This window comes from Macaca nemestrina, chromosome 20, assembly GCF_043159975.1.
Source record: "Macaca nemestrina isolate mMacNem1 chromosome 20, mMacNem.hap1, whole genome shotgun sequence".
In the NCBI taxonomy this organism is placed as follows: Eukaryota; Metazoa; Chordata; class Mammalia; order Primates; family Cercopithecidae; genus Macaca; species Macaca nemestrina.
The window spans coordinates 6619959-6634610 of NC_092144.1; the positions used below are offsets into that span (position 1 = coordinate 6619959).

The 14652-nt window shown below is 42.6% G+C and overlaps 1 protein-coding gene across 7 annotated transcripts in view; it reads right to left on the reverse strand.

Annotated features, from left to right (window-relative positions):
• Positions 1-14652, reverse strand: part of LOC105487019 (putative adhesion G protein-coupled receptor E4P) — a 55569-nt gene that overhangs the window by 16889 nt on the left and 24028 nt on the right. For all 7 annotated transcript variants that reach the window (XR_011617922.1, XM_071087957.1, XM_071087953.1 and 4 more), the window contains 7 exons: positions 13462-13614; positions 10494-10534; positions 9848-9983; positions 6097-6204; positions 5343-5527; positions 3041-3205; positions 1966-2160 (listed from right to left, as the gene is read on the reverse strand). Coding sequence is in view for 6 of the 7 variants with exons in the window: in XM_071087957.1 (XP_070944058.1) it covers positions 1966-2160; positions 3041-3205; positions 5343-5527; positions 6097-6204; positions 9848-9983; positions 10494-10534; positions 13462-13614 (983 nt within the window). In the remaining variant the exon portion in view is untranslated. The remainder of the gene's footprint in view (positions 1-1965; positions 2161-3040; positions 3206-5342; positions 5528-6096; positions 6205-9847; positions 9984-10493; positions 10535-13461; positions 13615-14652) is intronic.

Sequence of the window (14652 nt, forward strand, 5' to 3'; positions counted from 1 at the left end):
TGAGCCACTGCGCCCGGCAAAAAAAAAAAATTTTAAGGGCCAGATTTTAAGCTGTGCAGTTGAATCTCTATTGCAACTACACTATTCTCCCATTGTAGCATAAAAGCAGCCGCAGACAATATGTAAATGAATAGATGAGGCTGTGTTTTAATAAAACTTAATTTACAAAAAACAGAAGGCAGGCCAGATTTGGCCTGAGGACTGTGTCTTCCCAACCTCTGCCTATTTTCAAATGAAACACCAAAAGGTTAAAATCTGGCCCCCAAATCTTACAGCTAATAAAAAAATAAAACTGGATTTGAACCTAAACTATCTCCAGAAAATGTACTTACCCTTAACCATAAAATTATACTATTTCACAGGAAAAAAAAAATTAAAAAATCAACAGAGTGCTTTTGTAACTTTCTAGCTGTGTGATCATAGCATTTTAGGGTTAATAGAAGACTTAAAGAACCATCTAGCTTTAAATCTTCCAGGATCATATGATGGCCATGATCATGATAAAGACAAAAATGAACACTGTTCTCTGAGTGATTAATTCATAATCTTTTATATGTTTTATCTTGCTAAGTTCTTACAAAATCCTACAACTAGGCCCCTGTTTTGCAGAGGAAGTTTAAAAAGGGGAAGCCCGGCCGGGCGCGGTGGCTCAAGCCTGTAATCCCAGCACTTTGGGAGGCCGAGATGGGCGGATCACGAGGTCAGGAGATCGAGACCATCCTGGCTAACACGGTGAAACCCCGTCTCTACTAAAAAATACAAAAAACTAGCCGGGCGAGGTGGCGGGCGCCTGTAGTCCCAGCTACTCGGGAGGCTGAGGCAGGAGAATGGCGTGAACCCGGGAGGCGGAGCTTGCAGTGAGCCGAGATGGCGCCACTGCACTCCAGCCTGGGTGACAGAGCCAGACTCCGTCTCAAAAAAAAATAATAATAAAAAAATAAAAAATAAAATAAAAAGGGGAAGCCACAAGAGCTCTATTGTAAAACATGGTGATCATAGTTACATGGTAACAATGTATGTATTCTCAAAAACTGCTAAAAGAATAGGTTGTTAGTGTTCTCACCACAAAAAAAAAAAAAAAAAAAAAAAAACTACACACACAGCAAAGCTGAGTATGTGAGGTAATGCAAATGTTAATTAGATCACTTGAGCCATTCTACAACGTATACATATTTCAAAACATGCTGTACAGAAAAAAATATCATATATATAGTTTGTATTTTTCAGTTTAAAAAATAAATGTAAATAAATTAAAAGGGGAAGTCACTTCAACAAGGTTTTACAGCAAGTAACATGAAGAGCTGTGATTCAAGTGCAGATCACTGCAGCAAACTCACTGCCCACCAAAAATTTAAGCCTCTTCCCCACCCTCAAATCCAGAGTATAGATTTGTCACGAGAAAGTGGCTTCCCAGAGACTACATTTCCCAACTACCCTTGCAGTTATGTGTTATCATGTGACTGAATCCTAGCCAATAGAGTGTGAGGGGAAGTGAGATGCACCACTTCCTGGTGTGGCACATATTAACCTCCCACCGTGGGACTCAGCCATGTTCTTTTCCCCCTCCCAGTTGGTTGAAATGTGAAGAACACCAGGATGACCTTGGGAGCTGTGTATGGAAAAATGACAGAGCTTCCCTCAGCCTGACGGTGCAGGATAGACACTCTTCAGACCTGTTTGCTCACCCTCTACTGATACATAAGGAAAAAATAACTCCCACTGTGGCAAGCCTGTGACATTCTGGAGGTGATCCTAACAACCACTAATGTTACCCTATTTAATACCATCAGCCTGACACTCAGTCACTTTGCTAAATGGCCCTTGTATTGGAGGACAACTGAAATAGAGCTCATATTTTTCCTCTCTACACCATCACTGCTGACTAATGCCCTGCTCTCCATCTTCTTGTGGGACAAGATGGCTGGATTCATTATGACCATGAGGTAATTTGGGTAAATTACCTACCTCAGGCTCAGTTCTGTTGATGCCTGTCAGGAATAGGAGGTGGGCCAGGAAGAGGCAGAGGGAGAACTGTAGGTGGAGGGAGGTGCTGGTGTTCTGGATGGGCCGGCACAGGAGGAAGGTGAGGATGGCCAGGAAGAGGCACAGCAGAGAGATGGCCAGCCCCACCTGGGTGATTACAGTCAGCACAGGGTCCTCCTGCAAAACACCAAACACCAAAGGGGGAATCCATTATAGTGTCCAGTGGTGGTGTTATGTCCCTGAGGTAGTGTCAGATGGGCTTCCTAGTTCAGTCCCTGAAACAACTGACTTTACCTCTCTGAGACTTAGTGTTCTCATCTTCAAAATGAGAGCAGTAATAACACACATCACACAGGAATGTTAAAAACCAAAACAACTAGACCAGTGCTGGATACAGCTCTTAACAAATGACTAATGGGAGTTGGTGTATAAATACCCCAGCTCCCTTGCAGCTCAGATAGAATGACTCAGAGATGTGAGTTCTACACTGACTCCCAGAGTCCCCCAGAGGGAATAAAGTCCAGTTACCTATGGTGGTAACTGGCTTGATAATGCTGTCTGCACTGACATCTGTCTTACTTCCATCTCATTGTCTCAATCCCCCACTAGTGTTTCCTGTAATCCACTTTCAAGTAAGCTACTACTATTTGACTCCTTGTCTTAGAATCTCTTTTTTTTCTTTCTTTATTTTTTAACATGGAGTCTTGCTGTGTCACCAAGGCTGGAGTACGGTGGCACAATCTCGGCTCATTGCAACCTCCGCTTCCTGGGTTCACTCAGTTCTTCTCCCTCAGCCTCCTGAGTAGCTGGGATTACAGGTGTGTGCCACCATGCCCAGCTAATATTGTATTTTTAGTAGAGACGGGTTTTCATCATGTTGGCCAGGCTGGTCTCGAACTCCTGACCTCAAATGATCCACCCGCCTTGGCCTCTCAAAGTGTTGAGATTACAGGTGTGAGACACCGCGCCTGGCCTTTAGAATCTTTTTGTAAGAAATGCAGAGGATGACTCACAGCTTCCGGGACATACACAGGTTCACAGGAATTAATCTTGGTACCTTGGGGGCAAGAGCCACGAGGACGGCAAAGCTGGACAGATGGAAGCACTTGCATTTGGTGTAAGAGCCGTTGCTGCACACACGAGAGCAGCCCTCAGTGGACCAGCTGCCTCCCTCCAGTCCCTCCCAGTAGACACAGATATGTTTTGTTCTCTCGTCACCAGGCTGGAAAGAGAAGAGTATGAAAGTGGGTCTCTTCCTGGTTTTATTTTTTATTTTATTTTATTTTGAGACAGAGTCTTGCTCTGTTGCCCAGGCTGGAGTGCGGTGGTGCGATCTCAGCTCACTGCAACCTCCACCTCCCGAGTTCAAGCAATTATCCTGCCTCAGCTCCCAAGTAGCTGGGACTACTGGTGCACACCACCATGCCCGGCTAATTTTTGTATTTTTCGTAGAGATGGGGTTTCACCATGTTGGCCAGGCTGGTCTTGAATTCGTGGCCTCAAGTGATCCTCCCACCTTGGCCTCCCAAAGTGCTGGGATTACAGGCATGAGCCAACGTGCCCAGCTTATTATTTCAACTTTATAGGTTAATCACTATGCAGTGTTGGAAACTGGATGGGAAATACACTTGTAGGGGAAGAGTTTCACACCACCACGCCTGCGGTGGGTTTATTCTCCATCTATTCTGCCCTTCTCTGGTCAGCTCAGAACCCTGGTGTTGACCCTCTGAATGGCTTCGCCAGCTTCCTTGCTATTTATAGAACCAAAGAGAGGCACTGGTGAGACTCTTTGGGTGAGAGAAGAGAGAGGAATAAAGTATTTCTTCCCTGTGCCCTTTCTACTTTAAACCATCTCCATCTTCTGCAGAGCGATCCCTCATTCCTGCCTCCTGCTTCCACTGAGCTCAGTAAAGCTTCTCCTCCATTGCCTTTTGGCTTCAACATGAGAATGGCATCTCACTGTGGCAATTTCTGGATTCCCCAACATTTCATTTCTTCCCAAGCTTCACTGAGGTGTGATTGACCAAAACAAAACAAAACAAAACAAAACAAAACAAAAAACTATGTTTATACATTCTGATAGATGTATACAGTTTTAAATGATTACCATAATGAAGCTAACATATCCAACACCTCACATATTTGTGTGTGTGTGTCTGTGTGTGTGATGAATACATTTGTGATGCACTCTCTCAGCAGATCTCAAGTATACACTTATTATCATTAAGTGTAGTTACATTGAGTGTGGTACATTAGGCTGGGCATGGTGGCTCACGCCTGTAATCCCAGCACTCTGGGAGGCTGAGGCGGGCAGATCACCTGAGGTTAGGAGTTTGAGACCAGCCTGGTCAACATGGTGAAACCCCGTCTCTACTAAAAATACAAAAATTAGCCAGGCATGATGGCAGGTGTCTGTAATCCCAGCTATTCGGGAGGCTGAGGCAGGAGAATCATTTGAACTCAGGAGGCGGAGGTTGCAGTGAGCAGAGACTGTGCCATTGCACTTCAGCCTGGGGTGACAGTGAGACTCCGTCTGTTAAAAAAAAAAAAAAAAAAAAAAAAAAAAAAAAGCTATTGGCCAGGCACGGTGTCTCACACCTGTAGTCCCAGCACTTTGGGAGGCTGAGGCAGACGGATTACCTGACGTCGGGAGTTCGTGACCAGCTTGGCCAACATGGTGAAATCCTGTCTCTACTAAAAATACAAAAATCGGCTGGGCCTAGTGGCACAGTCCTGTGATCCCAGCTACTCGGGAGGCTGAGGCAGGAGAATCGCTTCAGCCAGGGAGATGGAGGTTGCAATGAGCCGAGATGGCACCACTGCACTCCAGCCTGGCCGACACAGCGAGACTCTGTCTCAAAAAAAAAAAAAAAAAAAAAAAAACTTCATTCATCTGTTGACAGATACATAGGCTGTTTCCATATCTCGGCTAGTGTGAATAATACTGCAATAAACATAGGAGTGCAGTTACCTCTTTGAGATCCTGATTTCAATTCTTTTGGCCACATACCCAGAAGTAGAATTGCTGGAACAGACAATAATCTGTTTATAGCTTTTTGAGAAGCCTCTGTACTATTTTCCGTAATGACTGTACCAAATTACATTTTCAATAGCATATCCATAAGGGTTCCTCTTTATTTCTTTCTTTCTTTTTTTTTTTTTTTTTTTGCCACTTACTGATATTTTAAGTTTTTGGTAATAGCCATCCTCACCATGGTGAGGCGAAATCTCATTGAAGATGCCTCAGCGTGTCTTGTGTGTTCTCTTACTTCTGAATTCCGTTTCCTACTTGGGAAGCTGTCCGCACCTGCTCACCCTTTAAGGTGCTGCATGAAGACCCAGCCCGGGGTGTTTCTCACCTGATTATGGTGAAAAGTCAGGAACACAGGTTCAGACAGGGACACTTTTTCCTTCAAACCGATGCTGCCACTCACAACATGAGAGTTCAGTTTTACTTCCTGCATCCCTTTTCTTTTACTAAAAAAGGATGCATTCAGAATATCCCCAAGAGATTGAAACGTGATGAGGGCAACTACAGTGCTCTCTGAGAAAAATGGAGAAGAAATGCTGTTAGTGGCCGTCCATAGTTTGGAGAGAAAGGACAGTAGTGTCTAACATGAGGGTCATAAGGCAAGCAAGGAATGGCTAAAACTGTTCTTGGAAATCCTTAAATGCCATTCAAGACACTGTGTGTCGCTTGGGGTGCAGCATTTTTGTTTATGTAATATGTATTATAATGCCCCACATATTATAAGCGGTTTATGTGCAAAATATGCTCATCAGAGTCCTAAAAATATATACGAGCCCTGGAGCATTATAACCAGAGTTGTGAGGCAAGATGCTTGTCCTCAGAAGGGCACGTGGAACTCAGGTAGTCTAAGGAATCCCTCTGCAAACTTTTGTGTATATCACAAAGTACACACCCCATATGACAACCTGTCTTCTCGCTGCAAAATGCCTAGTTAGTGGTGAAGGAAGATCTTTTTATTCCACCATGTAGAATCTCCCTACCTGAAAAGCTTTGTGAATTCCCACCCCGGGGTTTAATAACCTAGAAATAAAACAATGATGCATAGAATTTGGAATCAAGAGAATTCCTTGGAGACATGGTACCTCTTGGGGTTCTTTTTAAAGCATCAGCACAGTTGATATCCATGGTGTTATTTCCAGCTTCCAGAAAAGCGTTCTCCCCTGTTTCATTGCACCTCTTGGTTTCATAAACTGAAAACATTAAGAAAGTCAGTCCTGTTCTCAAGCCTCATGCCTAAATAATTTGCTAAAGAACTCCCTTCTCTAGAAGACCACCTATTGGTGATCCCATCTCCCCTGTGCAAGGTTGGCCACATGGCACTTTCTTCCCACCTTTGGCTGGTAGAAATGGAGTGGCCAAAATGGCCTTAGCAACACACTGGCCACAACCCAAGAGAAGAGAGGAGAAGGGCATGCTTCCCAGAACAGGTACTCTGATAGGCAAGCTAAGCAGTTTCCACAGGACACTTAATGGTACTGGAGTGCCTGGTTAGGGGCGAATGCAATCTTTATAAGCAAGAGTAGCTAAGCATTTTAAAGTTTTCCCAAAAAAATAGTCACTAGGAACAGAACTTCTGCATTTGGGAAGAATCCCTTGAGTAAACACTATTCATCAAACCTATAAACACATTTTGTGAGATCAACCTCAACATTTTGGGGGTATAACCAGAGTTTGTCTCTGAGCAAGTGAGAAAGCTGTCCTAGGGGCTATGGCAGACTGCTTATTACCTGTGATCACCATTTACCTATTCTTTCTTTGGGTCTAGAACTACTAAATTTAAGCTGAAGACAAGCCATTTTCCAGCTTCCCTTGCAGCTAGGCAGAGCCATGCAACTATTTTCAGGCCAATGGATCAAAGAACAGAATGGCATGTGCTAAGGGAAACAGACATCCTTTCAACTTATTTTTTCCCCTTTTCACTGGCTGGTAAAAGGGTGTGATAGTAGAACAGCTCTCTTGTAACTCAAAGTGAAAGTGAATGATGAAGGCAGCAGAGCATAGAGCTGCCATACTATTGCTACATCAGCCCTGACTCACTTATGCTAAAACTATTTAAAACATAATGGTTAAGCCACTGTTTACCATGCTTATACCACCAGATTTGGTATGTTAATTCAGACACTAAGTTCATATGGAACATTTGCCAAAATAGACTATCAATCAAGTCTCAATGAATTCAAAAGGATTGAAATCCTACAGAGTATGTGCTCAGACAACTCATCAAAGAGTATATATCACAACTATTTTTTCCTGGTGAGCAAGTGTGGTTTAACATACATAAATCAATCAATAGGATTTATCACATTAACAGAATGAAAGATAAAAACCATCTCAATTGATGATAAAATGATCATCTCAATTGAGGTAGAAAAAGCATTTGACGAAGTTCAACATCCTTTCTTAATTAAAACTCCACAATAAATTAAACGAGGCCATTAACACAAGGAAACCCTAAAAAGCCACAAATATTTGGTAATTCAGCAACACACTTCTAAATAAACCATGAGTTAAATGATAAATTACATAGGAAATGTTTTAATATTTTGATCTAAATGATAATGAAAGCCCAGTATATGAAAACTTGCAGGATGCAGCTAAAGGTGTGCTTAGAGGGAAATATATAGCTCTAATTTATAGCTAAGTTTTAAGCTTTAAACGCATATATTGGGAAAGGAGAATGGTTTAAAATTAGTAATCAAATTACTAAGTCAATAAGTTAGAAAATGAAAAACAAGTTCGACCCAAAAGAAGTAAAAGGAGGCCGGGCGCGGTGGCTCAAGCCTGTAATCCCAGCACTTTGGGAGGCCGAGGCGGGCGGATCACAAGGTCAGGAGATCGAGACCACGGTGAAACCCCGTCTCTACTAAAAATACAAAAAATTAGCCGGGCGCGGTGGCGGGCGCCTGTAGTCCCAGCTACTCAGGAGGCTGAGGCAGGAGAATGGCGGGAACCCGGGAGGCGGAGCTTGCAGTGAGCCGAGATCGCGCCACTGCACTCCAGCCTGGGCAACAGCGTGAGACTCCGTCTCAAAAAAAAAAAAAAAAAAAAAAAAAGAAGTAAAAGGAAAGAAATAATACAGAAAATTAAAGAAAAAGGAAATGGAATAATAATATAAATAATCAACAAAGCCAAAAATTGATTCTTTGAAATGATTAACAGATACAGAGGTTAGGAAGAAACCACAGTTCCTGATATAGAGTTCCTAAAACCCTTAGCATTTCCTGAGCAGTAGGAGCACTAGGAAAATCTCTTGTTCTAATATTTGGTCTTGGACTCAAGTTGCTGACATATCGCCCCTAAGACCATTGTAATTTCCTGAGTGACAGGAGCATGTGACTCAACTCAAATCCTTTGTATTTTCTTGGTTATAGAAACATCTTTTTTTCTAATGTGGGGACTCTTAGCCAGCTCCTGGATAGCCTCAGGATGGGGGTGGTTGCTAAGGAAACCAATGGTGAGATTAAAGGGTTGGAACTTTCAGTTTCACCCCCATCCCAGATACAGGAAGAGGAGGGAGGCTGAATGTTGAGTTGATATCAATGGCCAGTAATGTACCCAATCATGGCTAACTAATGAAGCCTCCATACAAATCCAAAAGATTTGTTAAGCTGTCTAGGAGATTCTAGATAGCTTAAAATATGTGGGTCCTCGGCGTGGCACCCCTAAAGTGGGCTTAGAAGCTCTGCACCTCTTCTCCTATGCCTTGCCCTGTGCATCTCTTCCATCTGGCTGTTCATCTGTATCATTTGTTTTATTTATATATATATAGTATTTATAAATATATATTTATATTTTAAATATTATTTTATATATATATAGAGAGAGATGGAGTCTTGCTCTCTTGCCCAGGCTTGAGTGCAATGGTGTGATCTCAGCTCATTGCAACCTCCACCTCCTGGGTTCAAGCAATTCTCTTGCCTCAGCCCCCTGGGAAGCTAGGATTACAGGCGCACAACACCACACCCAGATACTTTTTGTATTTTTTTTTTTTCAGTAGAGATGGGGTTTTGCCATGTTGGCCAGGCTGGGCTTGAACTCCTGACCTCAGGCGATCCACTTGCTTCAGCCTCCCAAAGTGCTGGGAATACAGGCATAACTCACCACACCCAGCCCATTTGTAATATATTTTTAATAAATGGATAAATGTAAGTAAAGTGCTTTCCTAAGTTAAGTGAGTCACTCTAGCAAATTACTCAAACCCAAGGAAGGGGTTGTGGGACTCTAATGTGTAGCCTGTCAGTCGGACGTACAGGTTACAACCTAGAACTTGAGATTGGCATTTGAGGTGAAGAACACTTTTGTGGGATTAAGCCTGCAGCCTATGAGATCTGACACTATCTTTGGTAGAGAATGTTGTGGAATCTGAAGTTTGGCATGAAAGTCATTAAGCATTCATAATGTCATAATTGAATTATAGAACACCCAGCTGGTATCCACTGGAGAACTGTGCGGTCAGTGTGGAAAATGAGCCCACACGTATTTTGGTGACCAGAGATGAAGTATTCTGTGTTCTCGTTACTATGTGAGAGTAGAGTAGGAAAATAACCGAGGTTTTTTCTATCCTCTAGCCAAGGAGGCGTGGCGAATATGATCTTAAATACTTTCCATCATACCAAGGGAAGCTGAAAAGAAGACGAGAGCTGGTTTATTCTCTTGTCCCTTGAATTTGCATTTTTGAAAACAGAGTCCTTCTCATGTAGAATGTTGGTGTAGAGGGTCTATGATCCTGGAAACCCACAGATTTCATCATTCAGAAACCCTGGCAAAGCCAGGACCCAGACCTCTTAATGGTGTTTACGGAGGGTGATAAAGACTCTACTCAGCCTCTCTTACCTACATCTAAGTCAGAAATTCGACCCTTTCCTGGAGAAGCAAAACTGTCATTCCAGATCTTCAACTCCACGCTCTGAATTAGTTGAGTAGCCTCTCTTGCAATGTCCTCTCTGCTTCCATTTCTTCTCAGATTTTCCTTCAAAAAAATAAAGCTAATTAGATTGACTCTCACTGAAATGTAAGAAATAAGGAATATGCGCAAGTGTTGGAGTGGGGAGCCCAGAAGGCAACAACATTTATTAAGGTGCTACAGGGTGCGTGTGGCATTGAGAATCTAGGTGCTTGATGTAGGTCTTTGAATGACAGCTGAGGCACTTTCCCCCTACCCTTGTATTTCTCTTTCTCTATGGACATGTGGCACAAGGAACTTCTTAATTGTGGGAGGCTGTCCCAGGCACTGTAGGATGTTGAGCTGTATCCCTGGTCTCTATCCACCAGATGCCAGTCACACATATCACCCCGAAGGTATGACAACCAAAAGTGTCCCCAGACATTCACAGATAACCTTGGAATGGAGGACAAAATTACCCCTGGATAGAACTACCCTGCCCTAAAAATCACAGCAAGACATGTTAATGTTTGGGTAGGAGAATGACATAGTTATACATACCAGCTGTTTCCCAAATCCAGGCTTCACCCCACTCACCCAAATATCCACTTTTGCCTGTGTCCCTTGACTATCGTCCTCTGTGAAAGAAAAGATGTCATTGAAAGAGATGTGGGAGAAAATACACCCTGCTTGCATCCCTTCCTCCAATCACCCTCAAGTTGAGTCTTTCCCTAATACTTCTGCAGCCCATCCTAATTCCCCTCTAAGAAGCCTAAAAAGTATTGCACAGTAGAATTATAAAAGAGAATTAGAATGGGGCTTCCAGTTCCATATTGAGTTGGTGCAAAAGTCATGGCAATCTTTGCTATTGAAAGTAATAGCAAAAACCGCCATTACTTTTGCACCAACCCATTACTTTAGTCAACCCTGTTTATTGAGCACCTACTCGAAACCAAGCACAATGCTGAAATATATGGATATAGGCTAGGAAAAGAAACAAAGGTGTCCCCTTGTGGAATCTGAAGTTTGGCATGAAAGTCATTAAGCAAGTTATTATGAATAAATAATTAAGCAATTGCAAGGGATGCTCTTAATAAATAGAACATGACATGTGGACAGAAGGATGGGAACTATAGACACTGGGGACTACTAGAGGGAGAGGGTGTGAGGCTGACGAGGGCTGAAAAGCTACCGATTGAGTACTATGCCCACTACCTGGGTGACGGAAACATTCATACACCAAACCCCAGAGACACGCAATTTACCCACGCAACAAACCTGCACATATACCACACCCAAACCTAAAATAAAATAAAACAGGACTTCCCAAAATCAATCAATCAGTCAATAATAAATAGGACATGATGGTGTGGGAGTATATAGCAGAGGATCCCAACACATCAGGGTGACATGCAAGAAATCAGTGTTAATTGACTTAATAATATACAAGCAGTCGTCTACACATCACAGTATATAAAGTGCCATCATATATATTATCTCATTTCAAGGAACACAGAAGGCTGTAGAAAAGGCACATACAGCGTAATAACCAGTATTAACTGATTCTTCCTAGGTGCCTAGGACTGTTAAGTATTTCACATACATTAATAATGAGTAGGGGCCGGGTGCAGTGGCTCACGCCTGCAATCCTAGCACTTTGGGAGGCTGAGGCGGGTGGATCATTTGAGGTCAGGAGTTCCAGACCAGTGCAGGCAACATTGTGAAACCGTATCTCTACAAAAAATACAAAAATTAGCCAGGTGTGGTGGCATATGCCTGTGGTCCCAGCTACTTAGGAGGCTGAGGTGGGAGGATTGCTTGAGCCTGGGAGGCAGAGGTTGCAGTGAGCGAAGGTCACACCACTGTACTCCAGCCTGGTAACAAAGCGAGACCCCATCTCAAAAATAATAATAATGAATAGGTAAAGTGTATTAATTTCCTGGGGTTGCCATAATATAGTGACACAAATTGGGTGGCTTAAAGCAATAGAAATGTATTGTCTCACAGTTCTGAAGGCCAGAAGCCCAAATCAAGGTGCCAGCAAGACCATGCTCCCTCTGAAGGCTTCAGGGAAACACCTTGCCCTGCCTCTTCCAGCCTCTGGTGGTTGCCGTCAGTCTCTGACATTCCTTGCCCTTTGGTAGCATAACTCCAATCTTCACCTCTGTCTTCACATGGCCATCTTCCCTCTGTGTGTGTCTCTGTGTCCAAATACCCTTCATCTCATTAGGACACCAATCATGTAGGATTCAGGGTCCACTTTGATCTCGTATAACCACATCTTGACTTATTACATCTACAAATACCCTATTTCCAGATAAGATCATATTCACAGATTCCAGGTGGAATCAATTTGGGGAGAACACTATTCAGTCCAGTAAGAAGGATTCAGAAATGGCTGCAAATAATCCCTGCCTCTTGGCATTCACAACATTGGGTAATTTTCCCTTGACTGTGGACTGGACTCAGTGACTCATTTCTAAGGAACAGAATATAGCAAACGTGATAGGATGTCACTTCTGAGAGTGGGTTATAAAAGACTATGACTCCTGTCTTATTCATGCTCTCTTTCTGGGTATTCTAATGTGTTTGCTATAACAAAGCAAGCTGTAGAGACCCACATATCTAGAAACTAAAGGCTACCTCCCACCAAGCACCAGAAATGAACTGAGGGTTTCAGTCCACCAGCTCTGAAGGAACTAAATTCTCCCAGCAACCTTGTGAATAGCTTGGAAGCAGAACCTGCCCCAGTCGAGTCTCCAGATGAAACCACAGCCTGGACAAAACCTCAGTTGCAACTGTGATAGACCCAGAAGCAAAAGACTCAGCTAAGCCATGCTTAGTTCCTTAACCCAAAGAAACTATGAAACAATACATATATGTTGTTTTAGGCCACTAAATTTGGGGGTAACTTGTTATGCAGCAACACATAACTGACACAGTAGATACTATTAATATTACTACTCCCATTTAAAGATGAGGTGTATAGAAATTAAGTCATTAACTGAAAGCCAGATGTTAAGTGGAAGATTTAGCACTTCAATCCAATCTCTCTTACCCAAAACGTGAAATAATGCTGGAATTAAACAAATAAATAAATTGTGGATAGTGAGAGACGAGTTTCTCATTGTTGGAGAAGGAAGTTACAAACAAGGAAAGAGGGAAGTTTCCACAAGCCTTGATGTTGAACTGGAACCAGAGGTATCAGTGTGAATTCATCAGATTTAGTAGATAGGTAGGTAGACATAAACATTGAATTTAAGATGAGTGAGAGATGAATAAATAGAGAAATTCAGAAGAAATTTAAAGGTGCCCTTTTGGAAGCTCGGGAAACAGATCTGTATTGGACACATACATTTGGAAGCATCTATATAGAGATGGTTATTGATGCCAAGGCTTAGATGACACCATCTTGGAAAATATCATCAAAGACAACAAAGGAGTGAGGGATGAGGGTTAGGATGGAGCTTTACTCTCTTACCCTGGCCTAAAATTAGAAAATCTCTCAGAGTTTCCCCCAAGTCCCCATCATTTTTCAGTGAAAACAGTATTTGGAGGTTCTTACCATAACAATCTGAATGATTATAACCTGTAAAACCAGCCAGCGAGTTGAAGCTAGGATGTTTTCGCCAACAGCTACAGATGTAAGCTCCAATTTGATTTGTACAATAAGTTTCATACTTGCACTTTGCCATCCTGGTCTCACATTCATTAATATCTGTGAATCAAGAGAAAGTGTTGCTTTCATTTTCATAGAATTATACCATTTCCCTTGCCCATGAAATCTTTCTTGCCCAACCATTGTCCATCAATGTTCTCCCTAAGTTAACTTATAAATCCAATACAATTCCAATTTTAAAAAATCTACATGTGTATTTTATGAAGTGAGAGACAAATTGTTGCTATCATGCAGGTGCAGCCAGAAAAAACTACAAGGTGGGAACCAGAGATTAAGACAAAGTATAAAGCTGCAACTAAACAAAGAGGTACTGATGCATGCATAAATAAAAATAGACTAATGAAATAGACTAGAAGTCCAGACATAGACCCAAGTACCTATGGAGCTTTAGAACATGGTAAAGATGACATATCAAATCACTAGAATAAGGATGGAATGTTGTTTTTAATGTTGTTTTTAAGTCACACCATTTGCTAAATCAATTTAATACACATAGTGCATAGCAGGGTAATAAACATAGGGTAAGTTAACACACTATTAGAAAAGCTTGAGAGAGATGAGGAAGGACCACACTACTAAAATCCTGGCCTGGCCGGGCGTGGTGGCTCATGCCTGTAATCCCAGCACTTTGGGAGGCTGAGGCTGGCAGATCACATGAGGTCAGAAGTTCAAGACCAGCCTGGCCAACATGGTGAAACCCTGTCTCTACTAAAAATACAAAAATTTGCTGGGCGTCGTGGTGTATGCCTATAATCCCAGCTACTCAGGAGGCTGAAGCAGGAGACTCGCTTGAACCCGGGAGGCAGAGGTTGCAGTGAGTTGAGATCGCGCCATTGCACTCCAGTCTGGGTGACAGAGTAGGACTCTGACTCAAAAAAAAAAAAGGCCAGGCGCGGTGGCTCACACCTGTCATCCCAGCACTTTAGGAGGCTGAAGCGGGAGGATCACAAGGTCAGGAAATCAAAACCATCCTGGCTAACATGGTGAAACCCCGTCTCTACTAAAAACACAAAAAATTAGCCGGGCATGGTGGTGGGCGCCTGTAGTCCCAGCTACTCGGGAGGCTGAGGCAGGAGA